This window comes from Agelaius phoeniceus, chromosome 17, assembly GCF_051311805.1.
Source record: "Agelaius phoeniceus isolate bAgePho1 chromosome 17, bAgePho1.hap1, whole genome shotgun sequence".
NCBI classification, from domain to species: Eukaryota; Metazoa; Chordata; class Aves; order Passeriformes; family Icteridae; genus Agelaius; species Agelaius phoeniceus.
In genome coordinates, this window is record NC_135281.1 from 9687508 (window position 1) to 9701825 (window position 14318).

Consider the following 14318-nt stretch of genomic DNA (forward strand, 5'->3'; position numbering starts at 1 on the left):
AAACCTTTGGACTTATCAGGCTCCCAGCACTCTGGGAAGTTGCCTGCCAGTGCTGGCTGCACCAAGCTGGGCTACAGCCTCTTGCCAAAATGGATGAGAAGCCAAAAACGGATCTTTTAACCCTGGAGCAGAAAGGCTTTTGCTTCCAGGTTGGTCTGGAAGCAAAAGTCTTTGTTTCTTTGGGTTCATAATGGAAACTCATGTGCATTCTCTGGAATAGCTGATGAAAGGGTGTAGACATTCCACGGATGTCCCATGGAATTGTCATTTCCCAAAGGTGAGTGAGAGGCACTGGGAGTTGAGAGGCTCTTGCTTAGGGATTTTGTGCCATTGCTGGAAGAGAGTGGAAGAGTTTGGGAAGGGGAATGGAGATGATGTTCAAAGGAGAGGGTAGACATGGCAAGGGAACCTGGCTGGACAAGAATTCAAGACTGAGGCAGAAAGTGCAGGATGAAAACAACTTGAAAAGTAGTTTTCAATGTGTGATGTCTTTCAGCCTCCTGTGCTCCCATGGGGGCTATATCCTGCTTTTCTGGGCAAGGAATGTGGCATTCTGATTCCTGGTGTAGTGATGTGCTGGGGTAAGCTGGCTGCTTGTGGTGCATAAGTCCCTCTGCCCAGTTGGTGCTGCAGAATTGGGATGGGAAGGGGAAGTGGGAATTGCAGTGGTGTGGCTTTTCCTGCTGGGGAGATTGCTGACCTATTTTGGGAGCATTTCCCTTGAGCCAGGTAACACAGGTGGAACCACTGATGGGATCCTCATGCTACCCCTGCCCCTTGCTTAGGTGGCACTATCTCATCTTGCAAGGAATTTTTGGGATGTGGAAGCCCCAAGGACGGGGCCCTTTGCTGGACACTGTGCCACCTTCTCACAACATCAGGCTCCTTTGGCCACCTGCTCCTGGTACCTGCAGCTTTCCTTTGGGCTACATTCCTTAGCTTGGAGATTATTTTTTCTTACTTAAAAGGGGCCATCAATCTTAGAGCCTTTTAATGTTTGTAGATGCCCTGGTGGTTTTTAAATGGATTATGGCACCCATGAATTTTCGCTATATATAGAGCTCAATAAAGAAGTTATATGGGTCCTGTCCCAGTGGAATGCTGCAGCGTGCTGTGGGTCCCACTTCCTGGGGAGGGACGTTCTCACCAAGCTGAGCAGAGCTGGATTATTCACCATTTGTTCTATTTCTTACTCAATCACCCACATTCAGCTCCTCAGCGGAGCCTTGTTGCAGTCAGTTCGGTTTGTCCCAAAATTGATACAAATTGAGTCAGGGCAATTTCTGTGCCTGGGCTGGGGGTGAGGTACAAAATGCGGAGGGGAAGGAGGAGAGGGCTTTGGTGGGAAGCACGAGGACACTCCTCGCGTTGATATTTTGGGGGTCTCACCCTGGACAGTCACCTTGTGCCATTGTCAGTGTTCACCCACTGCGGTCTGTGAACGCAGAGTGAAAGAATCGCCCCACGCCAACAGAAATCGAAACCGCGGGGGTTTGCAGCAGAGCGTGCAGCTCCGGGCTGGGGACACGCGTGGGTTGGAATCCCCGGGTGGCTGCGAGCAGGGGCTCCTGCCCTGCCGGCCCCTCCGGCCCAGAGGGACCCTCTCGCACCCCGGGCACCGCCGCTGCTCCTGCGGCCGGGGGGGCCGGGCGGGCTCCCCGCGGGGCCGGGGCTGGGCCGGCGGCGGTGCCGTGTCCCGTCCCCCCCGCGGCGGCCGGGCCCGTCCCCTCCCCTCCCACCGTGGAGCCAAGTTCAAACCGCGGGCCCCGGCGCAGCGGGACGGGGCCGGACCGGGCTCCCCGGGACCGCCGCGCCCGCGGGGCTCCATGGTGAGTGCGCCGGGACACCCCCTTGTCCCCGGGACACCCCCCCTTGTCCCCGGCACCCCCTTCCTCTTCTCCGGACACCCCTCCCTGGAGCCTCTGACGGACCGGAGCCCGCCGCGCTGCCGGGATGGGGTCGGCTCGGCCGGAGTGGGACTCGCAGCACCCGCGGTGGGGCTTGGGACCTGTCGGGAGGTGACTGCTTCTCCGGGAATGAGGCTTGGATCCACCGGGAGAGGGGCTCGCACTGGTCGGGATCGGGCCAGAGCACTTGGGAAAGGGCTTGGAGCAGTTGGAATGGGGCTGGGCTGGGTCCAAATGGGACTTTGTTCCATCGCGACCCCTCTAAGGATCTGAGCTGGGGCTGGGGTCTGGCCGGGGAAGCTGGTCCAGCTGGGATCAGGCTGCTGGGTCTGGGATGAGGCTGAGACCTCGTTTGGATGGGGTTGGATCTGGCTGGTCCTGAGGAAGAGAACAGAGGGTCTATCCCTGCCTTGGGGCTCTCGGAGGTGACAGAGTCCCTTTGGGTAGGAGGCACCCGGGGACAGAGTCTGGCTGGCTGGAAGGACCTGGTGGGATTCCCAGGCTGGCAGCAGGAATTGCCCCTTGCTGCTTTGCTGGCTGGGACTGGCAGGAGTGCCAGCAGGAGCTGCTCTATCAACAATGGTGATTCCCCTTATCTCTTTGTATTTGCTGGAGGATTAGAGTGAGGATGAGATTAGCTGTGCCTGTCCTGCACCCGTGCTTCCCAAGGCTGCTCCTTCACTGCCAGCTCTCCCCTAGGAAAGGATGTGCCACCTGCCTGTAGCTTGCTGCTGTGGGATGGGGGTGAAGGCAGAAGGAATAACCCTAAATCAGCTGCTGAACTTGGTCTCCTCCATCCTGAAGGGAGCAGGATTTGCCACCTCAGTCTCCCTGCATCCCTCTCTTGTCACTGCTGCTTTCCTGCTTTCCATGGTGGGGGGAAGCACCTACAGCACCTGCTGACCTCCTGCCCTGGCTGTTCCCTGGACTACTCTGCACTTCCTTCTGGGCTGAGCACTGAGCCCAGCCTTGGCTGGGTTGGAATGCTGGAAATGGTGTGCTTTCTCCTAAAACTTGGTCCCAGTTGTTTAATGCACCACTTCAGGGAAGTAATTCCCATTTTCTTGGCAAAATTGCACAGCCTTGCCTTCCTGGCAGAGGAGACCTCTGGAGAGCAACCCTTAGACTTTGGTCAGGGTGTCCTCATGGGAGCAGTGCTCTCCTTTGATTATACCCTCAGCTCTCTGCTTAATCACCTCTGGGGCAAGATCTCTCAGTGGTTTGCAGGGAGCAAAGCCAGCAGCACAAGGAGGATTTTTCCCTGCCCTTCCCAGCTCCCAGGTAGAGCTCAGCACAGCTCTGCTGGAAGGTCTGTGGTGATTAGGGATGCTGAAGAGCCCAGTGGGATTTCTACAGGTTACACCTGGGTTTGCTCCTCTCTTTGCACGTGCTCCAAGGTGATGGTTGTGTCTATGTGTCCAGAACTGTGCTGTGTTGAATTTTGCCACATGTTAAGCCTCCATCACTCCCACTGAGCTGCAAGAGGATGGGAAAAGGTTTCCTCACCCTTTTGGAACCAGGTCTAGCCCAGGATTGAGTAGGGAACACAGAGCAGGTGTGGATTTTACAAACAAAACCCCCCAGGTTCTCGTCAAAGAGGACAGATGGAGTGTGCCTGGGCTTGGAATTCAGTGAGGGCAATACTTATGGTTTCTTGGAGCAGAAGAGCAAGTGCAGAGGTGCTGGGGAAGGCAGTGACCCCTGAGCTGAGGTGGGGAGCAGCAGGCAGAGCTGCAGGCAGAGCTGTGGCCCCTTCCCCCTCGCTTTGGCTGCAGCACAGGGGTTGCATAGTTGGAAGGAGCTGAGCTGCTTTCTGCCTGCCCAGACCTGACACCTGCAGCATGAGGTTGTTTGGGAGGGGGTTGTGTTTGGGGGGGACTTTTCCTGAAAATGCAAAATGACAGAAATGCCAGGCTGGGGCCCCAGGGCTGTGCCCTCGCTCAGAATGTGGAGATGTGTTGAGCTGTTGGGTTCCTTTCCTGGAACAAACTTTGAGCTCCCCATCCTCACTCTGCTGCTGCTGGGCTGCTCAAATATCCCCAGTCCTGGTCACTTGAGCTTGTGCTGGCTTTTCTTCAAAGCTGTGGGATTCATCCCTGCCTTGGAGGGTCCATCCACCCCTCCCTGTGCCCCTCTGCCAGCTCAGGTGTCAGCCCTTGGGGTTCCCCGCTCTGCAGGGGCCAGCCTGGGGCTGTTGGAGGTTTGGAGCCAGGAGCTCAGCAGCAGCTGGGATGTGCTGGTGAGAGCAGATGCTTGTGCTGCTTGTGGTGAGGGCCCCCAAGCCTGGGATGAGCCTGAGCTGCAGGGAAGCTGGAAAAATGCTGTATTACAGAGGTGTGGGAGCATCCCTTTGAGGTGTTTGGATCAGTTTGAGCTGAGCTGTGGATGTTGCTGGTGGGGAGCAGGCAGCTCCTGCCTCCAGCTCCTCTCCAAGGAGCCCAGCACCTCCCTCTCTGCTCCCCTTGGGTTTTGGCACTCGAGGTTCTCTGGCCTTGAAATGGCACGAGGTGGGGATCTAGTGGAACCATGTTGGGGCAGAGAGCTCAGGGGTGAGCCCCACAGACTGACACAGGCCCCTGGCATAGCTCTGTGCCAAGAACCCACCTGCTGGCATCAGAGAGAGCTCTGTGTGTGCCATGGGCAGCGCTGCTGGGCTGGGCTCAGGCTGGAGCTGTTTCCCAAGGGCTTTGCCCCAAGGGGAGATGGCTCATCAGGGAGGATGTTCTTTGGGAGAGGAGACAGTTGAGGCTCCTCCATCACATGTTGCATCTTCAGGTACAGGTCCTATAGAGATTCTGCCAAGGGTTGAAGGCAGAGCCCAGGACATCCCTTAATCCCCAGCTGACTGTGAGCCCTTCCCTGTCAGATTTTCCCCCGGGTGCTGTCCTGTGCTGTTCTGCTGCTCCTGCTGGTGGCCGTGCTGAGCAGAGGCAGGAGGTGCAGCATTGCCAAGATCCTGCGGCAGTACCGTGCAGTCATCTTCCATGAGCTCCAGAACCTGGTGAGCCAAGGCAGGGCTCTGCCCGGGGCCAGCCCTGGCCCGGGGAAGCTGCTGGGCTGGATGCAGCCCTGAGGAGGGACGTGGGAGGGAACCTTAATGTGGAGCTGGCTGCTTTGCCAGCAGGGTTGGGATTTGTTGTTTAAATGGGGGATTGTGGTTGTGATAAAATGGGGGATCCTTGCTCCAAGTGGGAGGCACTGATCCTGAGAGCTGCTGGATGTTTTTGCTTTGTTTCTGCAGAGGAACCTGACTGGGTCAGTGTACAGGAGCGGGAGGGCTGGGCCTGCTTGTCGTTCAGACAAGGTGAGCACGGAGGGACCCGGGGCTGGGGCATGGCGTGGGCTGAGCCCCCAGGGAGCCACGGAGCCTCCCTCCCTGCCCTGTGCTTCTCCTCTGCAGGACCACAAGATCCTGCTGTCCATCTACAACATCAGCATGTCCCTGCGGGAGGTGGGGGCCGGCACCCTGCAGGGCCCCCAGGAGCTGGCGGTCTGGAGGGTGGCCAGGAACACCAACACTGTGCTCCGGGAGAACTGCAGGAAAATCAGCAAGGTAGGAAGCCCTCTACTTCCCAGCCATGTCAGTGGCTCCCAGTTCCCAGGGCTGTGGGCAGAGCTTGCCTTGTTTGTGCTCTCCTGGCTGCCCATGAGGAGTCTCCAGGCTCTGCCTGCTTCGCTCTGGGAGCTGGGGAAAGCTGATGGCACATTCATCCCTGGGAGCTTCAGAATAACCAAGGGAGGGAGGTTCAGTTGTGGCAGTGTGTGCCAGGCTGGTGGGGTTTTACCACTGGCTCCCAAGTGGGTTTTTCCACATGTGCCACGATGCCACGGCTGAGGGGAACACAGGGCCTTGTCCTGGTGGGATGCTCACCCTGTGGGTGCATCCACCCTGTCCTGCTCTTGCTCCTGAGTGCTCATAGGCAAGAATTGGCATTTCTCCCCTAAGGGCTGATCTGGGTTCCTCTGGCATCTCCAAGGCTCTGCTGGGGAATCTCCATCCAGGGGATCCCTATGGCAGCACCAGCAGTTCATCAGCCAGCAGGGAAAACCAAGGGCAGTGGATGCCAGCTCCCAGCTCTGCCTGACCTGGCACAGGGCTGGGACTGTCCTCCCTGCCTGGGTTCTGCTGGTGTGGGATGGAGCTGCTGCTGCTCTGGAGATCTGCTCTGGTGTCCATGGGTGTGCTGTGGGGTGCACGCTGCCAGCTCAGGCAGGGACAGCCACCTTTGGGGGGATCTTGGGGACCTGAGACCGTGTCCTTGCCATGGCCATAGGCAGTTTGGCCACCTCAGCCGTGTGTGTGGTGCCTTTTGTCCCCTGACTAATGTCTCTGTGATGTGGGGGGGTTTCTGTCCCCTCCCCGGGCGCACGGACCACAGAGCGCGGCGCACACGGCCCCGGCCCCGCGGCGGCAGCCGGCCCGCAGGAGGCAGCAGCGGCTGCGGGACATCGGCAGGAAGGCGGAGAGGCTGGCGACCTGCTGGGAGAAGCTCAACGCCCTGCACGCTCCCCGCCAGACCTCCTGGGACTCGTAGGGACGCCCTGGGCGCCCGCCGGGGGATGGATGCGCTGCCCCAGCCCCGGGGCTGCCTGCGGCTCGCTTGGGAAGCTGGGACAGACTCAGCCCTGAGGGCTGGATTCATCCTCCTGCTCCAAGCCGTGCCCAGGCACCCGATCCACCACTCCTGGCTGGGGCTGGCAGGTTGGTTTGCTGTGGGATGGCTGTGGCAGACACCTGGAGCACCAGAAACACTGGGAAGAAGAAGGGAAAGAACCAAAAGGAGAAGGTGAGGTGTGGATTCTTAGTTGCTCCCGGCCCTGCAGCACCTGCTGCTCTCTTGAGGACAATGGGTGTGTTTTGGGGCAGAAAGAGGACATGTGGGGCCATGGCTCTGCTCTGGGGGCTCTGCTGCAGGTGAGGCCACAGTGATCTGCAAGGCTCTGAGGTTACCAGGGCTGTGCATGGGGACAGGTGTCCCTGAGGCACTGCCGGGATGTGCAGAGCAGCCGGGCACCCTCAGTGGACAGGGAGGTAAAGGTGCATCCCTGGGGAAGCCTGGGGGGTTCTGATATCCAAAACTGCCAGGCAGTGTGGGGGCTTGAGGGCAAGGCTCAGCCTCAGTGACAGGCAGCACTGTGGAGGGACCGGGGTGTGCTTGGCACTGTGGGTGCCCCAGCAGGGAGGGATGGTGGGGTTGGGCTGGGGTGAGGTGAAGGGCATCCTCCCTTGTCACTGTGCTCTGCCAGCACCCTGCCTGTGGCCTCCACTGCTTTGTTGGGTAGCAAACAGCCTCTGGGAAGCCAGAAATAAAACCTCTCCTTCCCTGGAAGTACTTTGGGTGCTTTATCTGGTGATCCAGGGGCTCTTGTGCTGTGGATGGAGCCGGCACAGTGCTGGCTCTGGCCATGGAAGCCCAGGCAGAAGCCCACGGCAGTGGAGGGCACAGTGGCATCCTGCCTCTGCTCACTCTCTCTGCATCCCTGGGGTGGGGAGATGGAAACCAGGAGCTGCTTTTTTGGAAGGACGTTTCCCCTGGAGCAACAGCCGGGAGGGTCTGCCTCAGTTCCCCCACCCCAGCGTGCCCGTGCCTCAGTTTCCCCAGCCCGTCTCCGGCCGTGTGCTGCTGTCCCAGCCCCGAGGGGCTGAGCAGGACACGAGATGGCAGCAGCGGGCTGCGTGTGCTGAGCGGAGCCGGGCGCTGCCCACGCCGGCTCTTCCCATGGCCACTCCAGCATCGCCGGCCCTCGTCCCCCCCGAGCTCGGCCACCGACCCCGGGCCGGGCAGGGCCGTGCCCAGGGGGGCACTGAGCGCTGCAGGGAGGGGGGGGGGTACCCCACATGCTCTGGAGGAGGTGGGGGCGGCTCTCTCTGGGGGTTTCTGGGGGTTCAAACTAGGAAGGGGGGATTCAGGGAGGGAAAGGCAAGGGGTGCTCAGGGGTCCTTGCCCACACCCTGCAATTCCCCCTGGGAATTGGGCTGGGAGGAGCTGGAAGGGCTTCATGACCAGGGCTGGGTGGGGGAGAGCCCTCCCTGCCCTCGGCACAGCAGAGTCCCTGGGTGCAGCAGGGTGCAGGCAGGACTCGTGGATTCAATGGGGCAGGACAGGGACCCTGGCTGGGGGTCAGAGCAGGGGGTGCAGCCTGGCAATGCTGCTCTTGTGGGGTCCCTGGAAGATGCTGTGTCCCTGGCACGGGGCAGGCTGGCACCAGGGGCCGGCCAGGGAGCCACAGCTCAGCTCATCCCAGTGCCAGAGCCCTCCTGGAGCCATGCTCCTCCCCAGCTGGCCCCACAATGCCTGGGCTCCTTCCTCTCAGCTCCATCCTCCTCCTCCTCGGGAGCCAGCACTGCCCTTTCTGCTGCCCCCACTGGAGCTTTTGCACTGGTTCAGTTCCTAGGGTTTTTTTTCTTATTCTTCCTCCCTTATCCCAACGAGGGTCCCTCCACAAACCACAAGCATCCCAAAATAGCCCTACTGACACTTGATATCCCATGGATGAGGCTGGGGGCCACGTCAGGACCTGATAGCTCAGGCACCAACAGGATGGGGACGGTGGCTTGGGACAGGGTGACTCCCAACCTTTCTCTTTATCAAGGCTGGAGCAAAGTCCCCCCTTCAGTGACCTGTCAGCACCTTCCCAGATAAACCAGAGCAAAAACCACCTCCCTTTACTACCCTTCCCTCACAGGCAGCTGCTGCTGGGAGCCTGGTGTGGCAGTGGGAATGAGTGCATGGAAAGGAAGGAAAGAGTGAAGGAAGAAGCAACAGGGAGGGAGGGGGAAAAACGAGGTCGTTGTGATGGTGGAATCACAGCAAAAACAGCCGGAAAAAGGAAACAGGCCCTGAAAAGTCAAATAAAAATAGCAGCGAAGCGAACCCAAGTGTGCAGCACATGGGAGTGAGCACATTTCCTTCGAGGGCAGCTCTGTGTGCTCCCATCTGCTCCAGGGGGGCTGCTCTGATGTGGCTCCAGCCGCTGCCACGGCCCCCCAGTCGCCCTGTGCTGTGCCAGGCACTCGGCGGCAGCAGCTCAGGGCCCAGCCAGCCCCTGCCTCGCCCGGGGTCCCTGTGTGCCCTCGTGCAGGCCCTGCAGGGACGTGGCAGGGGCTGCACAGGGTGCTGGAGCCGAGGGCACGCAGGGGCTGGGGGCTCCTGGCCGTGCCCACAGCCCCACCTCGTGCCCTGTGCCCGGCTCGCTTTGCCAGCTGCATCCGAGCGCTGTGCGAGCAGCACAGCCCCGGCTTCCTCCCCTCCCCGCTTGTTTTGCAATCACAGCAGGGTCCCCTGGGGGCTGGGGGTTGGTGGAGTGGCTGCAGGGACAGGGATGGGGGCGAGGATGGGGGCTGGTGCTCCTTGCCAGGACCACTGGGCTGCATCCCAACCTGGCTCGGGGCTAAGCTCAGAGGCAGCAGCAGAACCCAGTGAGGGGGGCACCGCTCTGGGGGACCAGAGTGGGCACCATGCCTGGGGCCCATACAGGGGGGCAGAGCCCAGCTGCTGTGCTCTGGGTCCACACCGGGGTGCTGTGCCCAGGAACTGTGCGTGGGCAGCTTTGCCACACTGGGGGACCATGCCTGGGGGACAGGGGCTGCTGTGGTTCCACAGAGGCACATTTCAGCCCTCCTCACCACCACTGTCCCCCAAAACGCAGCTGTCCCTGAGCCATCGCCGTCTTGGGGTGCCAGCAGCTCCTCTTGGCTCCAGGGGACCCTTGCCCACATAAACCCTCTGCTTCAATGCTCACTCCCTCTGCAGCAGGGCTGGGGGCCCCGCCCCTGGCAGCCCTGGCACACGCAGGCTGTGTCTGATGGAGCAGAGCAGCGTTTTGTTCTCTCCCATCTCCCTGCAGCTTCGTGAAGCTGCTGAAAGCCCAGATTTACAGTGTGATAAACGCTGGAGGCTCTGCAAAATATCTGACTGCTCCATCCTTTGGAGAGAGACTGGTTTGGAGGAGCAGGGAGCTCTGGGCAGCACACCCAGAGGCAGAACAGCACAGCGGGTCCCAGGGAGGAGGGATGGCCAGGCTGATGGAGCTGTGCCATGACCCAGGTGGGTCCTGGCCGTGGGTCACCGGGTGCCTAAGCCCCTGTGGGCAGTGGGAAAGCGCTGACCCCCCCATCATTTCTTGGGCCTCTTGCTGGTTTTTGGAGCATCTGCCGACCAGATTGTGCCGCGGCGTGCCGGGGTGCCCGTGCCAGGACATGCCAGCCGGGAGGCGGGGTGTGCCCAGCCCCGGCTCCGGGTGTGCTCCCCTCCCTGCGCCCTCGCTGCTCTGCTCGCTCCCCCGCTGGCTGCCGCGGGCTGCTCAGCGGGAGCCTGCGTCCTCATCCTCGCCGGGAAGGGCCGGGAGATGCTGGAAAGCGGCTGCTGCTCCACTGTCCCCGACAGCAAGAGGTTCACAGCCTCGGGGCTGTGCCTGCATGTGGATGTGAGTGGGTGCTGGGTGTGTGTGCACAGATGTGTGTGTGCATGTGTCCATGCATTACATGCAGGTGTGTACACTGTGTGTGTGCATGTGTGTGTGCACAGATGTGTGTGTACATGTGTGTCTGTGCATCACATGATGCAGGTGTGTACATGTGTGTGTGTGCACAGATGTGTGGGCACATATGTGTGTGCACATATGTATGTGTACATGTGTGTGTGCACAGATGTGTGTGTCTGTGCATCGCATGCAGGTGTGTTCACGTGTGTGTGTGCACGTGTGTGTGCCCGTGTGTCTGGGCACAGGCCTGGGCTGTTGTGAGTGCAGGGCTGTGCACACACGTGTGTGTGATTACAGGTGTGTAAATGCCTGTGCATGTGGCTCCCCTCCACCTTCCCCACAGGATGTCTGAGCCCCGGTGCCGCTGACCCCGTGTCCCTCTCCCGGTGCTGGAGCTGCCATCGGACCGGGCAGGCCTCGATGCAGGGCCTGGCCTGCGGGGCTCTCACGGGAGGGCTCGCACGGGGCCTGGCCTGCCGGGCTCTCACGGGAGGGCTCTCACAGGGGCTGGCCTGTGGGACTCTCACGGGAGGGCTCTCACGGGGCCTGGCCTGCCGGGCTCTCACGCGAGGGCTCTCACAGGGGCTGGTGCTGCCCATTCGGCCCCGGTGGGATCGCGGCTCCCCGGTCCCGGCGGCTCTCGGCGCCCAGCGGGATCCAGGCACTGATGGGCAGGGCTGGTCCCCGCTGCGATGGCTCCACGCTGTCATGGGGCACATCCACACCGAGCTGCCAAGGAGATGAGGGGCTTCTGGGGCTCGTTTGGGGAAGGGGGAACCGAGCTGCCTCCCGCCCCCAAGGCCCCTGGCCCCACTGCTCAGCCCGCAGCATCCTGCGCCGGGGCCCATTGTTCGGCCGCGCCGGGCTGCGGGGCAGGATTTCTTTGTCAGAGCTCGGCAATATTTTATTCTAACAATTAACCAAACACGCCCGGCCCCCCAAGCCTGTTTGTGATTATTGGAGGGCGAATTCCCCAGCCTCTCTCCCTCTTGGTGTTGGCTCCGCCTGGGGCTGCACCGGGTGGAAGGGATCCAGCCCCTCTCCCACCCGCTCAGGGATGGGGACCCCCAACCTCGCCGGCAGCCCCCCAGTCCTGCAGCCAGCGCCGGGGGGCTCGGTGGCCTCGACCCCCTCGGGAGCATGGCCCGCATTGTCTCGGCAGCAGCGGGATCGGTGGGGGCGCAGGGGCAGCGGTGATTCACGGCGGGGGGGATGTGAATCACAGCCCTCGCTCCCCGGGCAGGATGCGGCCCCGCGCTCCCAGCTTGCCGCATGCCAGCCATGGACCGCAGCCTTTGTCCTCCGCAGGGTGGAAGCGGCTCGCTGCCCGTGCTGGGATGGGATGGGGCCGCTGCTCTTCCTGGGATGCTGGCGCAGCTTTCCCAGCTCCAGCTTCGGGGTGGGATGAGGGTGCTGCGGGCTGCGGGTGCCTCCTGCATCCTGGCTCTCTCTCCAAGGCTCCGAGGCTTGGGCTGCATCCTCACTGCTGCACCAGTTGTCAAAAGGGTTGGCGCTTCCCTTTGCAAACTCTCCTGGAGGGTGAATTGCCCAGCTCAGGTTATCAGATCCCTGTAAAGTCCTTTGCTTGGGGCCATCTCCCTGCTGCTGCAGTTCCACGTTCCGGGCAGTGGATGCTGAGTTCCTTTCCTTTAGCTGTGGCCTGCGCTGGCAGCCTCCTCCAGGTGCTGCCCGCGTGGGCAGGGGAATCTGGAGCTGAGGGTCGGGGTGAGCACTGAGGGTGATGCCGCTCGCTGGGAGTGAAACAGCCGAGGCCAGTGCCCTGCAGAGCGGCCGTCTGGGCTCCTCGGGGGCTATTAACCATCCTGGGGAGACGCCCTGAGCAGGTCGTTTCTCTGGCTGCTGCCGGGAGTGAACGGGCGCTGGGAGCCACTGGGACACGGGAGAGGGGCTGCAGCTGCAGGGTGGGAGGACAGAGAGGTGACCAGTGCTACGGTGCTGACCCAGCTGTGCCGGCATCCTCCACAGCTGGCTCCAGGCATGGGGCAGGAGTGAGAGCAGGCAGCATCTCCCGCCTGCTGATCCTGTCTGTAACATTCCCTGACCCTCCCTGCTGCTGCACGAACGCCACTGCCTAAACCTGCTCCTTCAGAGCCAGGGCTCCTTCCTCAGCGCTGCTGTCTGGCCCCGGGCTCTCAGCCTGATCGTGGATTTTAAAATACAGCAAATCATCGAAGCAGAGGCGCTCGGGCGGCCGGGCCAGGCAGGGCAGCCGGAGGGCGCTCCCGGTGAGCAGCCCGGCCAGCAGCGAGGCACCCACGGCCACCGCCAGCCCCGCTGCCTGGCACAGCGCCTGCCCGCCCACCCCGCGGGACCCCCCCTGCCCCTCCACCGCCTCGCTGGCATTGCCCCCAGCAGGGGACAGCTGAGAGGGATGGGACCCGGAGGCGTCCTTGTGCGCCACCAGGACGGCCACGATGCTGGCTGCGGCGCCGAGGATGCCGGGCAAGCCGTGGAGGTTGTGGATGCCGCACTGGTCGTGGAGTGTGAGTTTCCTCGCCAGGAGCGGGGTGAGGAACCTGAAGCCGAGGACACACAGCACGGCCGAGAGGCTGCCCAGGGCCAGGGCGGCCACTGGGGGCACGGCCATGTCGGCCACCACGCCGATGGCCACCCCGCCGGCCAGGCTGCCGTTCTGCAGGTGGCCGGGGCTGAGCTTGCCGTCCCTGTCCAGCAGGCTGGAGGCCACCACGGTGGTTATGGCACTGGCATTCATGGCCAGCAGGGTGTTTAGGATGGCACGGTGCTGGGCATCACCCGGCTGGCACAGGACAGCCACAAAGCTGGGCCAGAAAACCCAGAGGATGAGCATCCCCACCAGGGACATGAGGTCAGAGCTGGTTGTTGGGGTCTCCTTGGGGTGCAGTGGCTGCTGTGTTGCCCTGAACAGAGCCTTGGACACGCCAAGGCCGAAATAGCAGGAGAAAACATGGATGGTGATGGTGCCACCCACATCCAGAACGCCCAGGCAGGTGACAATGACCCACTCGCTGGCCAGGTAGAGGGGGATCTCACAGGTGGCCATGACCAGCAGCTGGCAGGGGCTGGCCCTCCCCAGGATGGCCCCCACGGAGATGAGCACTGTCACAGCAGCGAACTCAGAGAGGAGGAGTTTGTGGAGGTCCAGGTGGATCTGGCCATGGTGGAAGTGGTGGAGCAGGCCCTGCAGCACCAGTGCCCACTGCACGGAGAAGTTGAGCAGGAGGAAGTTGTGGGTGAGGGCGCTGAACCCGTAGCGGGGCAGGAAGGTCAGCAGGAGTCCCAGCCCCACCACCAGCATCACCTGGATGTCCTGGAAGAAGGGGAAGGTGCTGTAGACCTGGTTGGCCACCAAGCTGGTATCCTCCACCTGCGCCGAAGGCTCATCATAGGTGACGAGGAGGGCAAAGAAGAGGAGCAGGGCGCCCTGGAAAAGCCCCAGGAAGAGGGGCAGGAGGCGACGGGGATAGGTGGAGGGTGGCACAGCCATCCTGGAGCGGACAGGAGGGGATGGTGGTCAGTGGTCAGCAGGGCACTGGGGTGAGGTGACAGCCCAGCAGTGCTTCTGGGGTGAGCTCCACTTGCTCCTACATCGAGGGTTTTATGGCCATGGTTAATTATTAACCAAAGATCCAGGTTTATGTTCCAGAAGAGGAGGGGTTTGCCCTTCCCTTCTTTAAACACAGCACCCATAAAATAACCACATGTTCTTGTTTGGCCGCCATAAAAGTGGACATGAGAGGCATTATGATTTTGAAGGGAAACAAGAAAATCCTGTGGTGGGGTAGATGAGGGAGAAGGAGTTTGGCGAGGAGCTGGCCAGGGATGAGGGTACCACGGCACTCATCCCCATTGAACTTATCCCCATCCAGGAATGGGACCTCCCTGCTGCAGCCCTGGAGTGATGCTGGCAGCTCAGACAATGCCAGT

At 61.5% G+C, this 14318-nt stretch overlaps 1 protein-coding gene and 1 pseudogene across 1 annotated transcript; one reads left to right on the forward strand and one right to left on the reverse strand.

Annotated features, from left to right (window-relative positions):
• The first annotated feature begins 89 nt into the window (after positions 1–89).
• Positions 90–7237, forward strand: C17H20orf204 (chromosome 17 C20orf204 homolog). Its single transcript, XM_077187539.1, is given in 7 exon segments — positions 90–149; positions 1456–1778; positions 1780–2243; positions 4760–4908; positions 5149–5211; positions 5308–5460; positions 6287–7237. Coding segments are annotated over 7 exon segments (1368 nt in total). The 3' UTR covers positions 6443–7237.
• Positions 7238–12483: 5246 nt separating this feature from the next.
• LOC129127829 (ammonium transporter Rh type B pseudogene) lies at positions 12484–13878 on the reverse strand (annotated as a pseudogene).
• Positions 13879–14318: the final 440 nt, after the last annotated feature.